Raw genomic sequence first — 22,505 nt, 5'->3', positions numbered from 1 at the left:
TCTGTGAATCTGGGCCTATAACTTTTGCGCAAACCAATCAATATACGCTTATTGCGATTTTTCTTACCAAAAATATGTAGAAGAATACGTTTTGATATAAACTGAGGAAAGAAATCTTTATTTTTATTTTTTATTGTGATATTTATTAAATCAAAAATAAAAAATATTGTGTTTTTTTTCAAAATTGTCTTTCTTCTTTTGTTTATAGCGCAAACAATAAAAACCGCAAAGGTGATCAAATACCACCAAACAAAAGCTCTATTTATGGGGGAAAAAAGGACGTCAATTTTGCTTGGGTGCAACGTCGCACGACCGCGCAATTATCAGTTAAAGCGACGCAGTGCAGTATCTCAAAAAAGTGCTCTGGTCAGGAAGGGGGTAAATTCTTCTGGGGCTGAAGTGGTTAAATAATGCAAAGCGTTGGTTGCAGGCTGCTGTGTTCTGTTTAGCTGCTTTGACATTAAAATGATCAGAAAATTGTCCGAATTATTGGCAGCATTGCTTGATTTCGTGAGATCTTTATTCTACCTCATGTGATGCAGGCGGGAATTGTGGGGGGGGGGTTGTGGCTACAAAGAAGGGGCTCTCCCTCCCCAAGGAGGACGGCTGAGGGTTGCTTTCTACAACGTCACTGAAAGAATCACTTCAAGTTGAATATTAGAGTGGGCATGGAGGTGTACTGTGAGTGACCACTCTACCTCAGAGACGTCAATATGTGTGTCACAACCCTGAGCCCTCCACACTGCACAGGAGGAGAGAGGCTGTGATGTCAGAGTTGTGTGTGTGTGGAGGGACTTTCCAGTTTCTACACACTGGGACTCCTCCCTGCAACGCTCTGCCTCTATGTCACTACAAGAAGAAGGCTGAGCACTTGGACTTTCCTCTCCCTCTATGGAGAAGTCACAGTGACAGCTCTGACAAGGACTCCTGTCCCTCTAGGACTATTCCAGATAGACCTTCCTTCTACACATCCCTCTAAGGACTACAGTGGTCAGGATTCCCATTACAGGACCCCCTCAAATTCTTACCTGTTCACCGACTTACCTATCCCGTCATAGGGAGACCGTCCCGTCACGCTGTACACAAAGCATGGCAGGTAAGTGCCCAATGTACTCCTATTCATGTAGACTTCTAAGGGCTCATTCAGCCCTGTACAGCGTCGAGAGCTCTTTGTTTACTTTTTGTACTAGCGCTTGCGATCAGCCTATTTAAAGCTCACCAATCTGATTAATGTGGCATTCGATCAAAAACCTCAAGTAATCATTTAGCCATAACTTCCCTTTCCGATCAATTTTGATTGGAGTTGATCAACTAGAGTGGAAAAATGATCTGCTCTGATCACGAATATGATCGTATTTCGAAAGGTCAGATTGTTAGACTGAATGGTAAAAACAGAACTGCGATGATTTATGATCGAATCTTCCAACAATCAATCCGCCTCTCTGTGTATGGCATATTGATCGATTGGGTTGTCGACTATAGATTGATATTTTCTATAGATCAATTACTCCTATCGGGGGTGTGGCTGTCCAGAAAGACATTTCTTTTTCTGACTCCTATCGGGAGAGTTTGATCAGAAAGTTACCGTATTTATCGCGGTATAACGCGCTCCCGCGTATACCGCGCACCCCTAAAGTGACCCCCAATCCTGTGGAAAAAAAGTTATTTTTGTACTTACAGTTTTGGTGTCTTGCGCGGCGTCCATCGGCGGCCTCGTCAGGTCCGGCGTTCTTCTGCGGCTTCGGGTGTCCTCTTCGGCGGGTCCAGCGTCCTTCTGCGGCTTCGGGTGTCCTTCTGCGGCTTCGGGTGTCCTTCTGCGGCGGGTCCGGTGTCCTCTTCGGCGGGTCCGGTGTCCTCTTCGGCGGGTCCGGTGTCCTTCTGCGGCGTCCTTCGCGTCCTCCACGCTCGTTTCCCGCGCCGAGTTTTGAATACTGCGCCAGCATATACCGAGCGCAGTACACTCGGGCAGGCTCGGCAACTGTCGCGCTCACGTCCAGGACGTGACTGCGGAAGAAGCCGAGACTGGCCGACTATACCCGAGTGTACTGCGCTCGGTATATGTCGGCGCAGTATTAAAAATTTGGGGCGGGTATCGGCGTATATCGCGCACCCACGATTTTGCCCTGATTTTCAGGGCAAAAAAGAGCGCGATATACGCCGATAAATACGGTAATCAATCAGTTATATAAGCATGTATGGCTACCATGGTTGGATACAAATTGATTTGTTTCGATTAGATCATGGGTACCCAACATGTGGCCCTCCAGCTGTTGCAGAACTACAAGTCCCATCATGCCACTACCTTTGGAAGCCATACTTGTAACTGTCAGCCTTGCAATGCCTCACTTGTAGTTTCACAACAGCTGGAGGGCCACAGGTTGAGCACCCATGGATTAGATAGATCTTAATTTTGGTAAATAATGATCAGTTTGTAATGTGTATGGTGACCCTTCAAGCGGAAACTAAAGTTCTGCTGTTGTTCACTGCGAGCAGGCAGTTTTTTTTTATTGCAGAAGTGGCATGCAATGTCTCTTCTGCAATAAAGTACACTTACCTGCTTGTTTGCAGAATCCCCTCAGCTTACAAGCCTACAGGTGTGCTGTAATGACGGCCTCCTACACAGTGAGTGACGTCATCTCGCGTTGGCAAAAAAAACAGGACACAGAAGAAGCCCGCGCTGGAGAGGAACTGGACCGTTGGAGAAAAGACAAGTATAAATTCACACTTGTACGACGCCACCGTTACACCGACTTTGGAGTGCAACCAAAGTCACACATATATGAATGGTTATCATTGGAAAACACGAGGAATGACTTGTCATGTGACTTTGCTGTCCAAAGTTGCATAACAGGTCGAACAAGTGTGAATGGAGCCTAAGCATATCTTGGTCTGTGCTTTCACGCCTGCGTACCTGTAAAACCTGGCGGTGTCCATATATCCGACGTGTATCAGGTCACTTTGTATAGACCGCCTGCACGCAGTTTAGCGCTAGTACAAAAAGAAAACAAATGGCCGGGCACCAAGTGAATGAGCCCCCCGAAGACAAACCCTAAAATGTATCTTCATTTTGGATAGGGTAGGGGCAGGTTCAAACCACTGCTGATTTTTTTTTTTTTGCCATCTGCGTCTCATTAGGGAAATTTGCCTTCACTTCCTTTCCTGTAGACACAACGTGAAGTGAGAGGATATGGAAGCATTGAACTTATTTTTTTTCAGCACGTCGTTGTGTTTTACGTCACCGCGTTCTGACACGATCTGTTTTTTAACCTATGGTGTGTAGGCGCGACGGACCATCAGTCAGCTTCATCGTTAACCTATGACAACGGTCCTTCAGACCGTAAACGGCTTTGTGTCAGTCTTTTCTCTGTAAACATGGAAGCAACGTCACAACGTCACTTACGGTTTACTCGGCTGCCAATTGCGCAGGTTTAAAAAAAATATACAGTATTCAGAATCACCGTTTTCAGCAATCTGAGTACTTTAAAGTGCAGAGGAGGGATTTGGGGTCTTTTAGATCCCCGATCCCTCCATAAAGAGTACCTGTCACCACCTATTACTGTCACAAGGGATTTAACCGACGACAACGGTCCTTCAGACCGTTCTCATCGGATGGACTGATCGTGTGTACGAGGCTTTACAGTCCTGTTTACACCTTGCTTTTGCTTTGCTTTGCTTCAAAAATTATACCCCATGTCGCTTTAGTTGTGCTTCAAAGCATCTTCAAAGCCTCCATAGAAGTCTATGGCAAAGCTTGCTTGAAGCCCCACCAAAGCCTCATCAAAGCCCCACAAAGCCTCACCAAAGCTTCATCGAAGCCCCACCAAAGGCTCATTGAACCTCCACCGAAGCCCCACAAAGCCTCACCAAAGCCCCACCGAAGCCTCATCGAAACCCCACCAAAGCTTCATCGAAGCACCAAGCAAAAGCAAGGTGTAAACAGGACTGTAAGCTAACCATTTTATTTAGTGACCGGGGCTTTGACTGCCATTCAGAGAGCTTTAACAAAGGGTATCCGAAGCCTTGTTTTGAAGCAAGTGTAAACTAACCCTTAGGCCCCGTACACACGACCGGATCTATCCACTGGGATTGACCCGCAGATCAGTTCCAGCAGACAGATCCGGTCGTGTGTACGGCCTAGCGGACATTTTCCAGCGGATAAAAATCCAGCCGACGGATTTCCAGCGGATAAAAATTTCTTATCATGCTAAGAAATCTATCCGCTGGAATCCTGTCCTTCGGACTTATCCGGTCGTCTGTACAGACTCACCGGATAAGTCCGCCCGATCCCCATCCCTCGCATGCGTCGAAGTGATTCGACGCATGCGTGGAAGTATTTACCTTCCAGGGTCGCGCACCGCGGCGCGGCCACGTCACCGCCGATGTTTTCCCGCGGGGATTTTGATCTGATGGTGTGTACAAGCCATCAGATCAAAATCCGGAGGAGGAATGTCCGCTGGAAACGGTCCGGCGGACCGTTTCCAGCGGATATCCTCTCGTCTGTACAAGGCCTTAGAGAGGGTGAATCTTTCTAATTGGGAAAATAAAAGCAATAAAAGCCTATCAGTGGCTCTAACCTCTCACTACTCTATCCAAACCTAAAAAGGAGGAAAATTGCGTTTAGCTATACGGTAAATCACCTACCGTGTCCCATTGGGGAGATTTCCCTTCATTTCCTGTCCCAGGGACAAACAGGAAGTGCAGAGTGCATGAGGAAAGTCAGTGTGAATGTAATGTGACAGTCTGTGTTATGACAGTGTAAATGCAATGGGACAGTCTGTGTGAGCTTAGTGTGACAAACCAGGGTGTCCGTGTGGTATGAGAGTCTGTATGAATGCATTGTGACAGTATAAGAACAGTGTGGCAGCCAAGTTTGCAATTTGAAATGATTTATTCATTCATTTTTGTATTTATTTGTGTGCATTTCATGTGCTTGTTGGCTCAAAGAAAAATATTTTACTATAAAAATATTTTACTATAACTATACTATATTTTTTTATAAATTACCCTTATACTGTATATGTCTTCATTAATTATTAACAGTAAAAATGATTTAAAAATGAACTACGTTTTATACAAGCAGATTGCGGCGAGCACTAGTTTCACTGGGCCATCAAAGAAACAACCCGCCACCTTCTTTTTCATATTTAAATTTAAAAAATATATTTTGCGATGTAATTTTTTTTTTGACGCTAGGTATTTTCTACCATTTGGTCGAAACCAAAAAATAAAAAAATAAGTAAGTAATGAAAACTAAAAAAGGGGAAGTTGTCTCGGTGCGCTGTTTGTCACGAGAAATGAGTGGATCACTTCCCCAACAGATACAAAAAAAAAAAGAAAAAACCTTGTGAGTCACATACGGTAGCAGTCAGATATATTCTTGTAGTAATGCTGTTTCGAGATGGCATAGTTTAAGAAGTGGCCTTACGTGAGTGATAGCTGCATATTACAGAAGAATATTGAATTCTGGCCTCAGAGTCTTCTCTCCCTTTCACACTGAGGGCGTATTGCAGGCGCTATAGCGTTAAAAATAGCGCCTGCAATCCGCCCCCAAACAGCTGCTCCATTGACTCCAGTGTGAAAGCCCGATGGCTTTCACACTGGAGTGGTGCGCTAGTAGGATGGTAAAAAAAGTCCTGCTAGCCGCATCTTTGGAGCGGTGAAGGAGCGGTGTGTATACCGCTACTCCACCGCTGCTGCCCATTGAAATCAATGAGATAGCATGTCTATACCGCCTGCAATGCGATGCTTCAGTGGTTTTAACCCTTTCTCGCCCGCTAGTGCCCCGCTATCGGACGAAATGCGCCGCAAATCCGGCCATAGTGACGGCGGTAAAAATAGCGACGTGTTACCGCCGACGCTATGGGCGGCTCAGTGTGAAAGGGGTCTAACTGTGAAATGCTTATATTCAACCCCCCCATTCACACCATTATCCTCAATGGGCCCATTCACACTTCAGCATTGTGTGGTTTCTGAGGCCCCGTACACACGACAGAGTTTCTCGGCAGAATTCAGCGAGAAACTCGGTCAGAGCCGGATTCTGCCGAGAAACTCTGTCGTGTGTACACTTTCGGCCTGATGAAGCCGCCGAGGAACTCGTCGAGAAAATAGAGAACATGTTCTCTATTTTCTCGTTGTTCTATGGGAGAACTCGGCCCGCCGAGCTCCTCGGCGGCTTCAGGGCTGAACTCGCCGAGGAACTCGATGTGTTTGGCACGTCGAGTTCCTCGGCCGTGTGTACGGGGCCTCATGTGAAGCTCAAAAAAGTACATGGTCTTCTTTGGGCAGAATGTTATTGTCCCATAGACTTCAAGGCCGCGTACACACGGTCGTTCCAAACCGATGAGAATGGTCTGACGGGCCATTTCCATTGGTTCACCGCTGAAGTGGCCAGATGGTCTGATGTGCGTACACACCATCGTTCCAAAAACCGATCGGGTCAGAACGCAGTGACGTCAAACACACGACGTGCTGAATAAAACGAAGTTCAATGCTTTCAAGCATGCGTCGACTCGATTCTGAGCATGCGCGGGTTTTGAACCAATGCTTTCTGTACTAACCATCGGTTTGGACTGATCGGGCAGCGGACCATCGGTTCGATTTTGAAGCATGTTTTAAAATTTTGGACCAAAGGACAACAGACCGATAGGCTATACACACGGTCGGTTTGGACCGATGAAACTGAACCTCAGTCCATTATCATCGGTTTTGTCCGTGTGTACGCGGCCTAATAGGAGCCATGGGCCAAAAAGCAGGATTTTACTCTGGTTCTAGATCAGTGATCTGCCCTGTGGGGCAGATGCAGCACTTTGTTTGCCTTTATTCAGCCCTTGGGGCATTTTTCTTGCCACTGACACCAACAATGGGCTATAACTCCTGCCACTGACACCAACAATGGGCTATAACTCCTGCCACTGACACCAACAATGGGCTATAACTCCTGCCACTGACACCAACAATGGGCTATAACTCCTGCCACTGACACCAACAATGGGCTATAACTCCTGCCACTGACACCAACAATGGGGCTATAACTCCTGCCACTGACACCAACAATGGGCTATAACTCCTGCCACTGACACCAACAATGAGGCATAACTCCTGCCACTGACACCAACAATGGGCTATAACTCCTGCCACTGACACCAACAATGGCCTATAACTCCTGCCACTGACACCAACAATGGGGCATGACTCCTGCCACTGACACCAACAATGGGGCATGACTCCTGCCGCTATCCAAAACAATGGGGCACTATTCTTTCTACCGACACCAATGATGGGCCATAATTTCTTTCGAAGACACCAACTATTTCTCCTCCTAATGCCAAAGTCTGACATTGTTTACTTCCACTGGGCACAATCCGGCCCCCCTAAAGTCTGAAGGGCAGTAAACTGACCCTTTCTTTAGAAAGTTTGGAGACACCTGTTCTAGCTGAAGCACCAAAATACACCTCACCTGGCTGTGTTCACACTTAGTTTGAATGGATGATTAAAGCAGGGTTCCACCCGCAATTTGTTTTCTTTTATAGTCAACAGCTACAAACACTGTAGCTGCTGACTTTTAATAAGGACACTTACCTGTCCTAGGTGCCCGCGATGTCGGCCCCCCCCCGAGGCTGATCCCTCAATCATAGAAGGTCCCGGTGCCGCCATTGTTCACTAAGGGAAACAGACAGTGGAGCCTTGCGGCTTCACTGCCCGTTTCCTACTGCGCATGCGCGAGTCTTGCAGCGCTGTATGAATGGGCGGCTGCTCTCTGGGATACACACAGTTCCCAGAAGGCAGCGCGCACCATTCCCCAGAATATAAAAGGTGGAACTCTACTTTAAAGTGAACCTTACCTTATTACAGTGACACCAGCTTCAAACTAGAGGTGGCTACTTACTTTATCTTTGGAGTGCCCAGGCACCTCCAAAACTGTGGTACTCTACTACTAAACATTGACTACATGGGTAACATGAATGGAATATTATGGATCACTTTTGGCTCCCACCCATTCACTCCTATTCATCAGTGAGGCCACCTATTGCATTTGGTCAACACAAGAAATGGGTTAAATATCAATTCTGTCAATAGTTGCATAATTTTGGGGGGCTTCCTGGAACTCTGAAACTAAAGGGAGCACCAGGTAGGTTTCCTCTCTTGGGGGACACCTGCCAAAAGAAGGATTATACCTACAGGTCACAGGCCATTAGTTGTAGGGAGTTTTAAATAAGACAAAAAAGTTTGATGTACCTGGAGAATTTGCCACCCAGGGCAAATCATTTGTAACACCACCTGAAGTATACAACAAAATTACTTTCAGTAATAATCATGAAATGTAATAAACAGTATTAACAGAAAAGCAATGCAGACAGTAAAAATGGTGGCATCCCGTGACATTAGTGGTCAGTGTAGAAGTGACCCTTTACATTGATGGTCAGTGGAAAATTGATCCCATTACCCCTACATTGGTGGTTGCTGGAAAATTGTCTCCACTACTGCTTACATTGGTGGTCAGTGGAAAATTACTTCTTACATTAGTGGTGAGTGGAAAATTGCCCCAATTACTCCTTACATTGGTGGTCAGTGGAAAATTAGGGCCAAATCCACAGCCCCGCAGCGCAACGTAACTTAAGTGATTTAAGTTACACTGCCGCAAATTTCCTAAGTTAGGTATCGATCCACAACACACTTACCTGGAAATTTGCGGCGGTGTAACTCAAATCCGTCCGGCGCAATGCGTGCCGAATCTAATGGGGCGAGTCCCATTTAAATTAGGCGCGCTCCCGCACCGGACGTACTGCGCATGCTCCGTCGGGTAACTTACCCGACGTGCATTGCGCTAACTGATGTCGCTCCGACGTCATTTGCTTAGCCGTTAACGTAAATGGCGTCCAGCGTCATTCACGAACGTCTTACGAACGACGTAGAGTTTAAAATTTCGACGCGGGAACGACGGCCATACTTAATAGGGCTTAGTCAAATAGGACTCAGCCCTATTTTTACGCGGTGTAACTCGACATAAACGACGTAGATTTAGCGCGACGGGCCCGTCGGAACGTTCGTGGATCGCCGTAAGTGTTCATTTGCATATTCTAGGCCGGCCGCAATGGCCTCGCCACCTAGCGGCCAGCCTAGAATTGCATCCTTAAGATCCGACAGTGTAATTCAATTACACATGTCGGATCTTCTGCCTATCTATGGTAAACTGATTCTGTGGATCAGTTCCATAGATAGAAACAGGGATACGACGGCGTATCAGTAGATACGCCGGCGTATCCCTTTTGTGGATTACCCCCTTACTTCTTACATTAGTGAGCAGTGGAAAATTGCCCCAATTACTCCTTACATTGGTGGTCAGTGGAAAATTACTTCTTACATTAGTGGGCAGTGGAAAATTGCCCCAATTACTCCTTACATCGGTGGTCAGTGGAAAATTACCCCTATTCCCCTTTCCGATAGTGGTCTGTGGAAAACTGCCTCTGGTGGTAGTAAGCAGTGCATACCCACCCCAGCTAACAGTGCGCTCGAAGATTCTGGTTTGGTGATTTTGGGACACAGCATTTTACAAATAGCAAAATTCAGTATGTAATGTTATTATTCTAAGCTTTGCACTCGTGTTCTTTATAAAGGGGAATTTTTCGAAGGAAGTTTGGTTATTTCCTGGTTGGTGTATGCATTTACTTCAACTGCCATCACAGTGGAAGGAGGAAGTATGAAGCCTTGTTGTTGAATGAGAAGGTGAAACAAAGTCTAACCCACATATCATGTTATTCTGAGAGAGTATGACGTGATATTGTTATAAAATGTTTTTCTCAATGCCTATTCCATCATCCCATTATTCTATCCAAGCCCTGTACACACGATCGGATATCTGATGGAATCTAATCCGATGGATTTTTTCGTCGTATATGCGATGAAGCTGACTTTCTTGCCTACACACCATCAGTCAAAAATCCGATCGTGTCCAAACGCGGTGACGTAAAACACTACGACGTGCTGAGAAAAATGAAGTTCAATGCTTCCGAGCATGCGTCGACTTGATTCTGAGCATGCGTGGATTTTTGAACGATGGACTTCCACACAGACGATCGTTTTTTTCTATCGTTTTTTTATCCATAGGAAAAAAAAATGTAACCGATGGAAAACAAACCGATGGGGCCCCCACACGATCGGTTTGACCGATGAAAACAGTCCTTCGGACAAACCGATCGCGTGTACAGGGCTTAAGAGGTGCCAAATGAAAAAATCTGTAGGAGTCCAAAATCTTTACTGTTCAACTGGTTACAACAATTCAAAAGACAGCCAACATATTTCGAGGGGCTACGCAATCCCCTTTCATCATGGCTGGCAAATTAGATGTTTGCGAGTATCAATGGGACTGTAAAAACTTCAGCTGACCACTTTTTTAACTGTTGTTACTAATGTTTCCCTATCTCTTGTGGAACTTCACTCTCTCAATCAACATTGACTGTTTTTAATCCTTTTGCTGCTAGCGTTAGTAAATTGATAGGAAGGTATATTATATTTACTCGTTTTAAACTTTTTACATTTTTTAAAGGGGTTGTAAAAGTACATGTTTTTTCACCTTAATGCATTCTATGCATTAAGGTGAAACAACGTCCCAGCCCCCCAGCCCCCCCCCCCATTTACTTACCTGACCCCTCGAAAGTACCGCGCTGTGAACGCGCTGACTTCTCGGCCGGGCTTCTTGGCTCATTCATTGGTTGATTGATAGCAGCGCAGCCATTGGCTTCAGCTGCTGTCAATCAAATCAATGACGCGGGGGGCGGGGTCGAGTGATACAGTCGGCGGCTATAGTGGCGGCTATAGTGTCCTTTTAAGTTACTTTCTGGTTTCCTGGCCTAGACAAATGATGTCATACATCCCAAGTGTTTCAGGAGAGGAGGAGGGGTCTTCTCAGCTAAGCACACCCTCTTGTCTGCATGCCTGAGCTAAGGACAGATGGATTCCAAGAAGTAAATGCTACATGAATCATCTGCCCTTACTCAAGATGGCCACAACCAGAAATGCTATTGGGATGTTTTTCAACTTGATTTCTCAGCAAAATAAATAGTGGCCCGGATTCAGAAAGAATTGCGCTCTATTTGCTGAGGCGCAGGGCAACGATTTTGCGCTGCCCTCGATTCACGGAGCAGTAGCTCCGTAAATTGCGAGGGCGCGCCGGCAAAATTGCCCGGCGTAAGCGCACGCAATGTAAAATCATTTAAATTAGGCGCGCTCCCGCGCCGAGCGTAGAGCGCATGCTCCGTCGGGAAACTTTCCCGACGTGCATTGCGGCAAATGACGTCGCAAGGACGTCATTTGCTTCAAAGTGAACGTGAATGGCGTCCATCGCCATTCACGATTCACTTACGCAAACAACGTAAAATTCGAACGTCGCGACGCGGGAACGCCGGGTATAGTTTAGCATTGGCTGCCCCTGCTATTAGAAGGGGCAGCCTTACGCTAAACACGCCGTACGGAAACAACGTAACTTGCGTACGCAGGGGGCGCGCAACATTGTGAATCGGCGTAAGTATGCAATTTGCATACTATACGCTGACCACAATGGGAACGCCCCCTAGCGGTCATCGCAAGAATGCAGCCACGCAGATTTTAGGCTGCAGTCGGCGTAACGAGTTCTCTGAATCAGGAGAACTCGTTACGCCGGCGCAAGTCAGCAATTGCGCTGCGTAACTATGGTTACGCAGGCGCAATTGCTTACTGAATCTGGGCCAGTGTTATTGGTTTGTGGTGCTCAGATGCAGAGTAGTTTCACTTTAAATTTTAAGCTTATATGGACAAGGCCCTTTTCTGCTCCTATGTCATGTATTTAGGGTTAAATCATGAAGATTTATAAGTCATTTTTACCAAGTTCACTGTGTAACCTCACTTAAATTTTTTCATCAATATTCAATACAAAAAACAGATTTTGGAACGTAGGCTTGGAATCATTTTTATTTCACCATAAAAAGTGTATTATAACAAATTTGTATTCATATTTTGCAACTTTTACAATGTATAGAAGGGAATTCTGTATGTTTAATCTATCATATTAGCCAAGGTAACACTTTCTTGACCTGTCTATGAATAGAGGGTTTCCAGGCACTGGAGCAATGCATCATTGGCATGTAATATTTCTAACCAAGAGTAGACAACAGTACTGAAAGGTGAACCCCTCCCTGCCTGCATGTATGAAAACATCTCAAACAAAAAAAAATGTAGTTGCTGAGTCACTGTGGACACATTCCACGATGTCAACACAGAACGCTTAGCCAAGGACTAATGCCGCGTACACACGATCATTTTTCGGCTTGTAAAAAACAACGTTTTTCAGCCTCTAGAAAAAACTAAGTTTTTTCCAACTTCATCATTAAACGACGTTGCCCCCACACGATCGTTAAAAAAAATGCTCTAGCAAAGCGCGGTGACGTACAACACGTACGACGGCACTATAAAGGGGAAGTTCCATTCAGATGACGCCACCCTTTGGGCTGCTTTAGCTGATTTTGTGTTAGTAAAAGACGATTTGCGCTTTTCTGTCTGTTACAGCGTGATGAATGTGCTTACTCCACTATGAACGCTAGTTTTACCAGAACGAGCGCTCTAGTCTCATAACTTGCTTCAGAGCATGCGCGGGTTTTTAACATCGTTTTAGCCCACACACGATCATTTTTTACAACCCGAAAAACAACATCGATTAAGGCCTCGTACATACGATAGGTTAACCAGAGGACAGCGGTCTGATGGACCGTTTTCATCGGTCAATCCCGATCGTGTGTGGGCCCCATAGGTTATTTAACCATCGGTTAAAAAAAAGCCAACTTGCTTTAAATTTAACCAATGGATTCCTAACCGATAGGTCAAAACTGATCGTTAGTAGGCACGACCATCGGTTAAAAATTCACGCATGCTCAGAATCAAGTCGACACATGCTTGGAAGCATTGAACTTCATTTTTTTCAGCACGTCGTTGTGTTTTACGTCACCGCGTTCTGACACGATCGGTTATTTAACCGATGGTGTGTGGGCGCGACAGACCATCAGTCAGCTTCATTGCTTAACCGATGACAATGGTCCTTCAGACCGTTCTCATCGGATGGACTGATCGTGTGTACGAGGCTTAAAAGATTGTTAAAAAATGCAGCATGTTCGAAAAAAAAAATTGACGTTTTTCAGAACCCTGAAAAATGATGTGAAGCCCACACACGTCACATCATTTTAAATAAAAATTTTTAAAAACTTTGTTTTTTGCATGCCGAAAAATGATCGTGTGTACGCGGCATAATTGTCAATTCTCAAATATTGTATGGTGTAACCAGTCTCAGATTTCAGTGCAGTGGTATTTACCTGGAAGTTTGAGGGTCAAACGCGGCCTTCTTGTATTTTTTTAATGATCCTCCTGTCCATTAGGTACACTACACTAGCAATTCAAAACATCTAATACAAGTGAAGGCCCCCAATATTGCTAGTTTTATTGTTATTGTATTTGTTAAAAGATCACAGTTCAGCTGCAGTGGTGAGGCCTCCAGTGTAATTTCCAAATCTGCCCAGCTGTCATTCTAAATGAGATTCTGATCCCCATATATTTTACTCTGATGAGAATGCAGCTTCAAGACTGAGACTCCTTCATACCCAATATTGCTGTGAAGTCTGAACAATCACTGAGGCCTCGTACACACGACTGAGTTTCTCTGCAAAAACCAGCAAGAAACTTGCTGGGAGATATTTTTTTGCAGAGGAAACCGGTCGTGTGTACATTTTCGTCGAGGAAACTGTAGAGAACCTCAACGAGCCAAAAAGAGAGCAAGTTCTCTATTTTCTTGACGGGAGTCTGATTTGGCTCGTCGAGATCCTCGACGGGCTGGTTTTCAACGAGAAACTCGGACGTCTGTATGCTAAGAAACCCGCGCTTGCTCAGATTAAAGTATGAGACGGGAGTAAAAGTAGCATTTGTAATGGAGATAACACATTTTTAAAGCTGTAAAAGACAGAAAAGTGCAAATCGTCTCTTACCAAACTTTTATTTAACACGCAAACACATGAAATTAGCAAAAGCAGCCCCAATAGTTTAGCCAGTGGAATCAAACTTCCCCTGCCGTTGTATGTCACCGCGTTTGAGAACGAGGAGATTTTGGCTTGACTGTGTGTACGCAAAGCAAGCTTGTCGAGATCCTCGACAAGCCTAACGAGGAACTCGATGTGTTTCGCCCGTCGAGTTTCTCGGTCGTGTGTACGAGGCCTGAGAGATATATTATGTTAGTGGGTGAGCCAGCTCACCAGAATCCAACCAGAGATAAAACACCACTCCCGGGTGGACAGACCATTTAAAGGGCCATGACGTCCAGGACGTGAGCGCGGAAGGAGCCGAGACTGCCCGACTATACCCGAGTGTACTGTGCTCGGTATATGTCGGCGCAGTATTCAAAACTCGGCGCGGGAAAGCGGGTATCGGCGTATACCGTGCACCCACGATTTTGGCCTGATTTTCAGGGCAAAAAAGTGCGCGGTATACGCCGATAAATACGGTAATTCTGTAGTTCCCCAACTGGCACATCAGCTAATTCTGATGCTCTCATCATGATCAATAATTAGCACATTAGAAATATCTTTATACTGATGACTCAGAAAAAATCGAAGGTAATTTTATTTTATTGCCTTCAATTCCAACAGGGTTAATCCCAGACAAGATGTCAGCAACCTTTTTTTTTTTGAATTGCTGGTGTTACCTTTGTCTTATTACTGTAATCATACGCCAGTGCTTATGTTTACATGATAAAAGTTTTTATGACTTCACTTTTCACAGGCAAATGGCATGTAAATGTCAAAGTTGTTTAATTAGTAACAGCGTTCAGACAACAGTATTGTATACTATATTTGACTTTTACTCATTGTGGTTCACAGTTCCCATTGACTGATTTTTGATCATAGAAGTGTCGGTGTTTTTTTTATGACCCTTTCATGTATGTATATATTTATATTTTAAAAGGTAACAACAAATATCATAAATCAAGGCTAAAGTTATTTATTTATTTATTTTTAGTCTTTTTGTTTTATTTGAGATGTAAAGGTGTGGGTAGGTGCAGTGTGGTTTGACGACAGAAATCACTTCAGTTGAAGAAAACGGAACTGTACTGAAATTGAAGTTCAGCAATACAAACCAAGCCCGGCAGGAAGGCACCGGACTGGGAACACTCACAGAATGTAACAGCGATGAGTAGTAGCTGAAGGTCTCAGATGTGCTGACAGCATCTGTCTCGAGGGACGAACTATGGCCTGGCTGGTTCGTATTCAAGTGGGGAGGCTTCCAGGTAGGATGGAGTGTCCCTGCACTTTCCCTACTCGTCTGGAACCTCTCCCTGATGCCAAGCACTGTCCCTGACAGACATATAACCTGTTCCTACTCTCGCCACACACGAAATGCGTGCCACACCCCGGGAGCCAGGGTCTAAAATAGACTCTGCCTGTCCCAAGATGGCCTCCAAAGCACATCTCCAGCTGAATTACCTCCATTGTAACCTGATTTGTTATTATGGTGAGGATGGTGTGAATGAGGACACAAGTCCACTGTTTGAAAGCAGCCATTCTCAACCAGGGTTCCGTGAAACCCTAGGGTTCCTCCAGAGGCTGCTAGAGGTTCCTTGAGATGTGGCTGAATGACCTATCATTTGATGGTGCTGTATAATTCCATATTCCAGTACTACTTGGCAGAGCCAACTGTGTGCCACCAATCAGGGCTCAAGTCCTGCGGAAACGCGTGGGAACGGAGTTCCTGCACTTTTTTCACAGCAGGAACTCAGTTCCCTTTGCAGGGCTAGAGCAGCCGAGCCGCCAAGCCAATCCTTCACTAAGTGGCGATGCCCAGCTCGAGTCACTGTCAGGGGCAGGCGAACCTTAGTAATCCTTTATGTTACTGGCCGCTTCCTGTATTTGGATTCATCGGGTAGTGTGCGGGTATTCCGTGCATAGCATACTGGCTCATTATAAATTACTTACCTGAGATCGAAGCCCCCGCAGCGGTCCTCGTTCCTCTCCTCCACCGCCGACATCTCTCCCGGAGTGACTTCCTTGTATCGCAGCTCCGGTGCTGTGATTGGCCGGAGCCGCGATGACGTCACTCCCGCGCACGCGCGCGGGAGCTGTCAGGGATGGCACGATCCTATTCAGAAACGGCACGCTCAGTGCGCCTGCACCGTTGTCTATGGCGCGCAGGCTCCGTAGACATTGGTGCCGTCTTTCTTGCAAATATCTCCTTAACCGATGGTCGGATTGTCCGATAAAACAGGTCCGTCGGACCGCTGTTGTCGAAAAGTCTGATCGTGTGTATGGGCCTTTAGACACCAGGACGGGTGTCCTTATTGGAAGATTTGCCTTCCCTTTTTGTGTCTGTGACAACTCAAAAACCTTTTACCATCACTTTCCATACCAGAGACCGTGGTCACCAGGAGAAATTGAGAGGGACACAGATAGCAATAAAAACCTGGAAACAGTTATAAACCTTCAACTTTCTATCCAAAACTAACAATGTGGATGGAGGAATCCCTCCATCAGCGGCTATTGTATTCAGAAAACCACAACACAGTGATTGCATGGATGCAATCGCTGTGCCAATGTTCGTTTTCCATCTGGCTCATACAATTTTAATGATGTCATTTTTCAGGTTGTCAGTAAAAAAGTTGCTCCATCAGTAAATTTGCCCTGTTTTGTCAGTATACTATTCAAGCTGGCATGTAAGGGACCTACCTCACCAGGGCAGCTGCTGAGAGAGTCAGAATTACTGGTCCACCTCTCCTAATGAGTGGAAAACCCCTTTATGTTAGTACATACCAATGTTATTGACACAAAGAACCTTTGTGTGATTTTTTTTATTACTGTGTGGTATACTTTTGTTTCAGCAGCATATTTGAACAGACGTTGGGTATAGCTTTAGGTGTCATCTCAAATAACTGTTAGTTCTTTTTTATTCATGGGATTCCCCAGCCTCCCTCTTTGAAGTTGCAGGTATTATTCCATAGAAGTTGTACAAGTCAACACAGCTGTTTTGGCATTACTGGTTGTTTCCTTATATGAGAAGACTGTACGTCTTGACTGTCACATGAGAATGGTTTTCTGATGTAGGATTCATACACACTATATTACCAAAAGTATTGGGACGCCTGCCTTTACACATACATGGACCTTAAAGTGGAGTTCCACCCAAAAATGGAACTTCCGCTTTTCAGAACCCTCCCCCCCCCCCTCTGGTGGCACCTTTCAGGGCGGAGGGGGGTGCATATAGCTCTCTAAGACATAGACTGGAGTCTACGCCACTTCCCGTCCCCCCGCTGTCTCCTGGGAAACACACTGGGTCAGATTCAGAAAGAGATACAACGGCGTATCTTCTGATACGCCGTCGTATCTCTGAGTTCAGCCGATCGGATCTATGCGGCTGATTCATAGAATCAGGTTCCGCATAGATCTCCCTAAGATCCGACAGGTGTAAGTGACTTACACCGTCGGATCTTAGGCTGCAGTTCCAGGCTGGCCGCTAGGTGGCGTTTTGTTTTTTACACGCGACGAATATGCAAATGAGGATTTCCGCCAATTCAGAAACGAACGACCGCCCGGCGCATTTTTTTTACGTTGCTTGCGTTCGGCTTTTTCCAGCGTATAGTTACCCCTGCTATGTGAGGGGTATCCTATGTTAAGTATGGCCGTCGTTCCCGCGCCGAGTTTTGAATTTTTATGTCGATTCAGAATAGAGCTGGACGCAAGTTACGCTCACGCTGAAACCAATGACGTCCTGGCGACGTCAATTGGAGCAATGCACGCTGGGAAAATTCGTGAACGGCGCATGCGCTGTTCGATCGGCGCAGGGACGCGCCTGATTTAAATTGTAGACGCCCCCTAGCCACGGAATTTGAATTCCGCCGGGGGATTTACGATACGCCGCCGCAAGTTTTGAGGTAAGTGCTTTCTGCATTAAGCACTTGCCTCAAAAACTTGCGACGGCGGATCGTAAATCAGATCGGTTACGCGGTTCTAAAGATCCGCTAACCTATCTGAATCCGGCCCACTGTTCCCAGGAGAGAGCGGAGACCAGTGACGGCACGCCGCGATACTCACGCATATGCAGTAGGGAACCGGTCAGTGAAGCTGCAAGGCTTCACTTCCTGATTCCCTCACCGAGCATGGCAGCGGCAGTATCCGAGGACCGAGCAATTGCTCAGCCTTGTCTGCCGACATTGCGGGCGCGCTGGACAGGTAAGTGTCCATTTTTTAAAAGTCAGCAGCTGCAGTATTTGTAGCTACTGGCTTTTAAAAAAAAATTTGGATGGACCTCCTCTTTAATGGCACCCCAGTCTTAGTCGGCACAGCTGCACCAGATTTTGCACTTGCCAGTTTTAGAAATCAACCCAATATCTACTTTTGGCTTTTTTAGAGATCCAAACAGACCTGCCTTCAGAAAAAAAAAACTATATTTGTTTTCATCTGAATTCTTTTTAAAAAAATATATTTTTATTTAAAGCGACTATCCGCCGATTAAAAAAATTAATAAAATGCACCCTGTGAAGGACTGCACCGACCTTCACTCTTAGGCCCCTTTCACATGGGGCAGATCCGCTTAGCGGACTCCGCTAGCATAGCGGGAGATCGCTCCATTGATGCCCACTGAGCAGGGAGGGACCTGTCAGACCCCCGCTGACTTCTATGGGGAGATCGGACGAAAACAGATAACATGTCTGTTTTTATCAGATCCCATCCGATCTGCCAGATGAATGGTGAACGTATCGCCATATGTCTGTTTTCATCAGATCCCATCCGATCCGCCAGATGAATGGTGAAAGTATCGCCATATGTCTGTTTTCATCAGATCCCATCCGATCCGCCAGATGAATGGTGAACGTATCGCCATATGTCTGTTTTCATCAGATCCCATCCGATCCGCCAGATGAATGGTGAACGTATCGCCATATGTCTGTTTTCATCAGATCTCATCCGATCCGCCAGATGAATGGTGAACGTATCGCCATATGTCTGTTTTCATCAGATCCGATCCGCCAGATGAATGGTGAACGTATCGCCATATGTCTGTTTTCATCAGATCTCATCCGATCCGCCAGATGAATGGTGAACGTATCGCCATATGTCTGTTTTCATCAGATCCCATCCGATCCGCCAGATGAATGGTGAACGTATCGCCATATGTCTGTTTTGAGCGGATCTGATCGGATCGGATGGCAGGCGGATGTCAGAGGACACATCTGCGCTGACATCCACCTGCCCATAGGAGTCAGTGGGTGGTCCGCTCGGATCCGCCTGGAAAACGGACAGGAGGATTCGAGTGGGCTTATCATGTGAAAGGGGCCTAAAACAGCTAAATAGCTGCATCAGTTGAAACCAGTACAAAAGGGGACCAACCAACCAACTCGCACAAAAGTATTGGTTGCTGAAGATCCTTACTGAATGTGATACTGCAACACGCATTGGGCCATATTCTCGTAGATTTCCAAAGATTTCCATTTTCCGTAAGCCATTTACACTCCGCCGCCCCAACCTACAGGAGCAAGTGCTGTATTCCCCAAACACTTGCTCCGTAGTTTGGGGCGGCGGAGTGTAAATGGCCCGGCGTAGCCACGCGTATCTCCAAGGGGGCGGCTTCTATTTAAATTAAGCGCGCCCCCGATTCTAACGAACTGCGCATGCGCCGGGCTTAAAATAGCCCAGTGCGCATGCTTCAGTTCTCGGCGTAAAACGTCAATGACGCCAACGTGTGCGTCATTGACGTAAAGTCGTATTCAAGAACGACTTAGGGAAACGACGTAGCCGACGGAAAAACACGACGCGGACCCGACGCCATACTTAACATGGCCTACGTGGGACTTGCGTAAACTTACCCCTCATATAGCAGGGGTAAGTTTACGCTTACGCAAACGACGTTAGGGACGGTTACGCAACGCAAATTCGTTCGGGAATCGGCGTATCAGGCTCATTTGCATAAACAAATGAGACCTGAACGTAAACGCCATCTAGCAGCGGGCGGAGTAATTACATTTAAGATCCGACAGTGTAAGTGACTTACACATGGCGGATCTTAAGTGTATCAATGCGAAAATGATTCTAGGAATCACTCGCATAGATACGCGGGTCAAAAAAGAGAGATACGATGGAGTATCCTGAGATACTCCATCGTATCCTTACTCAGAATATGGCCCATTGTGCATATTATATTATCGTGTGCTGCGGTGCCATTTATTCTTAATGCCAACCCGGTGAACTTCGCTATTGCACCTGTATCACAGCATACCACAATATGCACTTCACACACTACCGCGTACATTGTGTGCTGCATTTGATGCATTAGGCAGCTAATTTAAATAAACAGGCTACCTCTACACAACACACATGTTAATGCAGGGCATGCAGAAATGGTACCGCAACAGTGTAAATCCAGCCTTAATATTTTCCTTAGGCCTTAGGCCGGAATCACACTTGTGCGGTGCGAATTTCAGCTCTCTTATCTTTACAGAGAGATTACAGAAGTGTTCAGCAGATTAGCAACGTTTTAGATGCAAATTTGGAGACCTGGTAAAAGTTACGGGTGAGAGGAGAGTGGGGGAGAAGTGTATTGAGCTGAATGAGAGAAATTCCTGAAGAGAACTGAACACATCTGCGAATCAGCTGCGTACCCATAGAAGATAATGGGCCTGAATTCGCACCTGAGCCGCACCGCAATGCCTAAGAGACGCACACGGTTTTGCGGCACTGCGCAGTGCGAATGCATCGCACATATGTGAACCAGCCTCATTGAAAACAATGTATTTTGAAATGTTCTGCGTATTAGATGCGGTTTAAGCCGCACTCAATTCGCATAGGTGTGAACCTGGCCTTAATGCTATTGACACGATGCCTGCAACCCCCAAACCCTAGTGTTCCTAAAACCCCAACCTTGCTTTACCTGGTACGACCACATTTTTTGCTAGCAATTATACTGAATATAAACCTGGACAAAAGAAACAATTAAGTGAAGCCTTAACTGATATCCTGTCAACTTAAAAATGTATGTTTCATGTTAACAGAAAAATATAACTAAGAAAAAAAACTTTTAATCAGTCCAAGTCAACTGTATGTTCTGTGGTTGGTATCTATACTGGTACATTACTACAATTTTTTCTATGTGTAAGTGCAAATTCGTTTGGCATGTATTTAATAATAAAAAAAAAAAGAAATACAATGCTAATCTGGATTTGGTGACTTTCACTCCCCCCCCCCCCCCCCCCACACTCACATTTCCTCTTTTTGCCTTTGCTTCCGCCCTTTTCTTGGCCTATTGGCCTTTGCTGCAAGTAGTAGTCTGTAGACTTAAAAGGGTTGTAAAGGTACAATTTGTTTCCCCTAAATAGCTTCCTTTACCTTAGTGCAGTCCTCCTTCACTTACCTCATCCTTCGATTTGGCTTTTAAATGCCCTTATTTCTTCTGAGAAATCCTCACTTCCTGTTCTTCTTTCTGTAACTACACACCATAATGCAAGGCTTTCTCCCTGGTGTGGAGTGTCGTGCTCGCCCCCCTCCCTTGGACTACAGGAGAGTCAGGATGCTCTCTACGTTGCAGATAGAGAAAGGAGCAGTTTATTAGTGGGTGTCCTGACTCTCATGTAGTCCAAGGGAGGGGGCAAGTATGACACTCCACACCAGGGGAAAGCCTCGCATTACTGTGTGGAGTTACAGACAGAAGAACAGGAAGTGAGGATTTCTCAGAAGGAATAAGGACATTTAAAAGCAAAATCGAAGGATGAGGTAAGAGAAGGAGGACTGCACTAAGGTAAAGGAAGCTATTTAGGGAAAAAAAATTGTACAACCCCTTTAAGCCCAAGGTACATGTGCGGGGCCGGATTTGCTCTCCCTGCCGCCCCAAGGCCAAGTTCCGCAACCCCCCCCCCCCCTAAATCAACAGAGAATGAGCGTCACGGTTAGTTAAAATATGTTTTGTTTTGTTTTTTTACTTTATCATTTTTTTTTTATTATTAGTAGCTTGTCGCTTACTTTTTTAAATTTTTGTATAATTTTCTTATTATTTTCCTTATTATTTTTCTTATTCTTTACTTTTTTATTTTATTAATTGAATTATTATTTCTTCTTATTTATTTATTTATTTTTAATCAATTTTGTTCACTTAACTTTTTTGCTATCACACAGGAGAAAACAATTCCCTGTGTGATAGCAATTGGAGGTGACATGTTCTCTTTATTGACCCTGTCACCTCCAAAACAGGAGTCCTAGCACTGTGCTAGAACTCCTGTCACAGCTGAGATGGGAAGAGCACAGCTCTTTGTGTACATCGGCAGCAGGAACAGGAGACAGACTCGGTGGCCGGGGGGAGGCCGGAGTCCCGAAGACAGAGCCAGCAAAGAGAGGTATGTGGGGTGGGGGGAGAGGGGAGGATGGACGGGAGCACACATTTTACAAGTGATTTAGGCGACATCTCCGCAATCACTTGTTAACGAGCGAGCAGATTCCCTCATAACTTACCGCCCTTAACTG

At 45.6% G+C, this 22,505-nt stretch overlaps 1 protein-coding gene across 1 annotated transcript in view; it reads left to right on the top strand.

Annotated features, from left to right (window-relative positions):
* The first annotated feature begins 820 nt into the window (after positions 1-820).
* Positions 821-22,505, top strand: part of REL (REL proto-oncogene, NF-kB subunit) — a 74,771-nt gene continuing 53,086 nt past the window's right edge. The window contains exon 1 of the mRNA XM_040351139.1: positions 821-1,096. Coding sequence (XP_040207073.1) covers positions 1,090-1,096 — 7 coding nt within the window. The 5' untranslated portion in view covers positions 821-1,089. The remainder of the gene's footprint in view (positions 1,097-22,505) is intronic.

This window comes from Rana temporaria, chromosome 4, assembly GCF_905171775.1.
Source record: "Rana temporaria chromosome 4, aRanTem1.1, whole genome shotgun sequence".
Lineage (NCBI taxonomy): Eukaryota > Metazoa > Chordata > Amphibia > Anura > Ranidae > Rana > Rana temporaria.
Note: the sequence above shows the minus strand (reverse complement) of the source record. Positions and strands in the feature narration are given on the sequence as shown.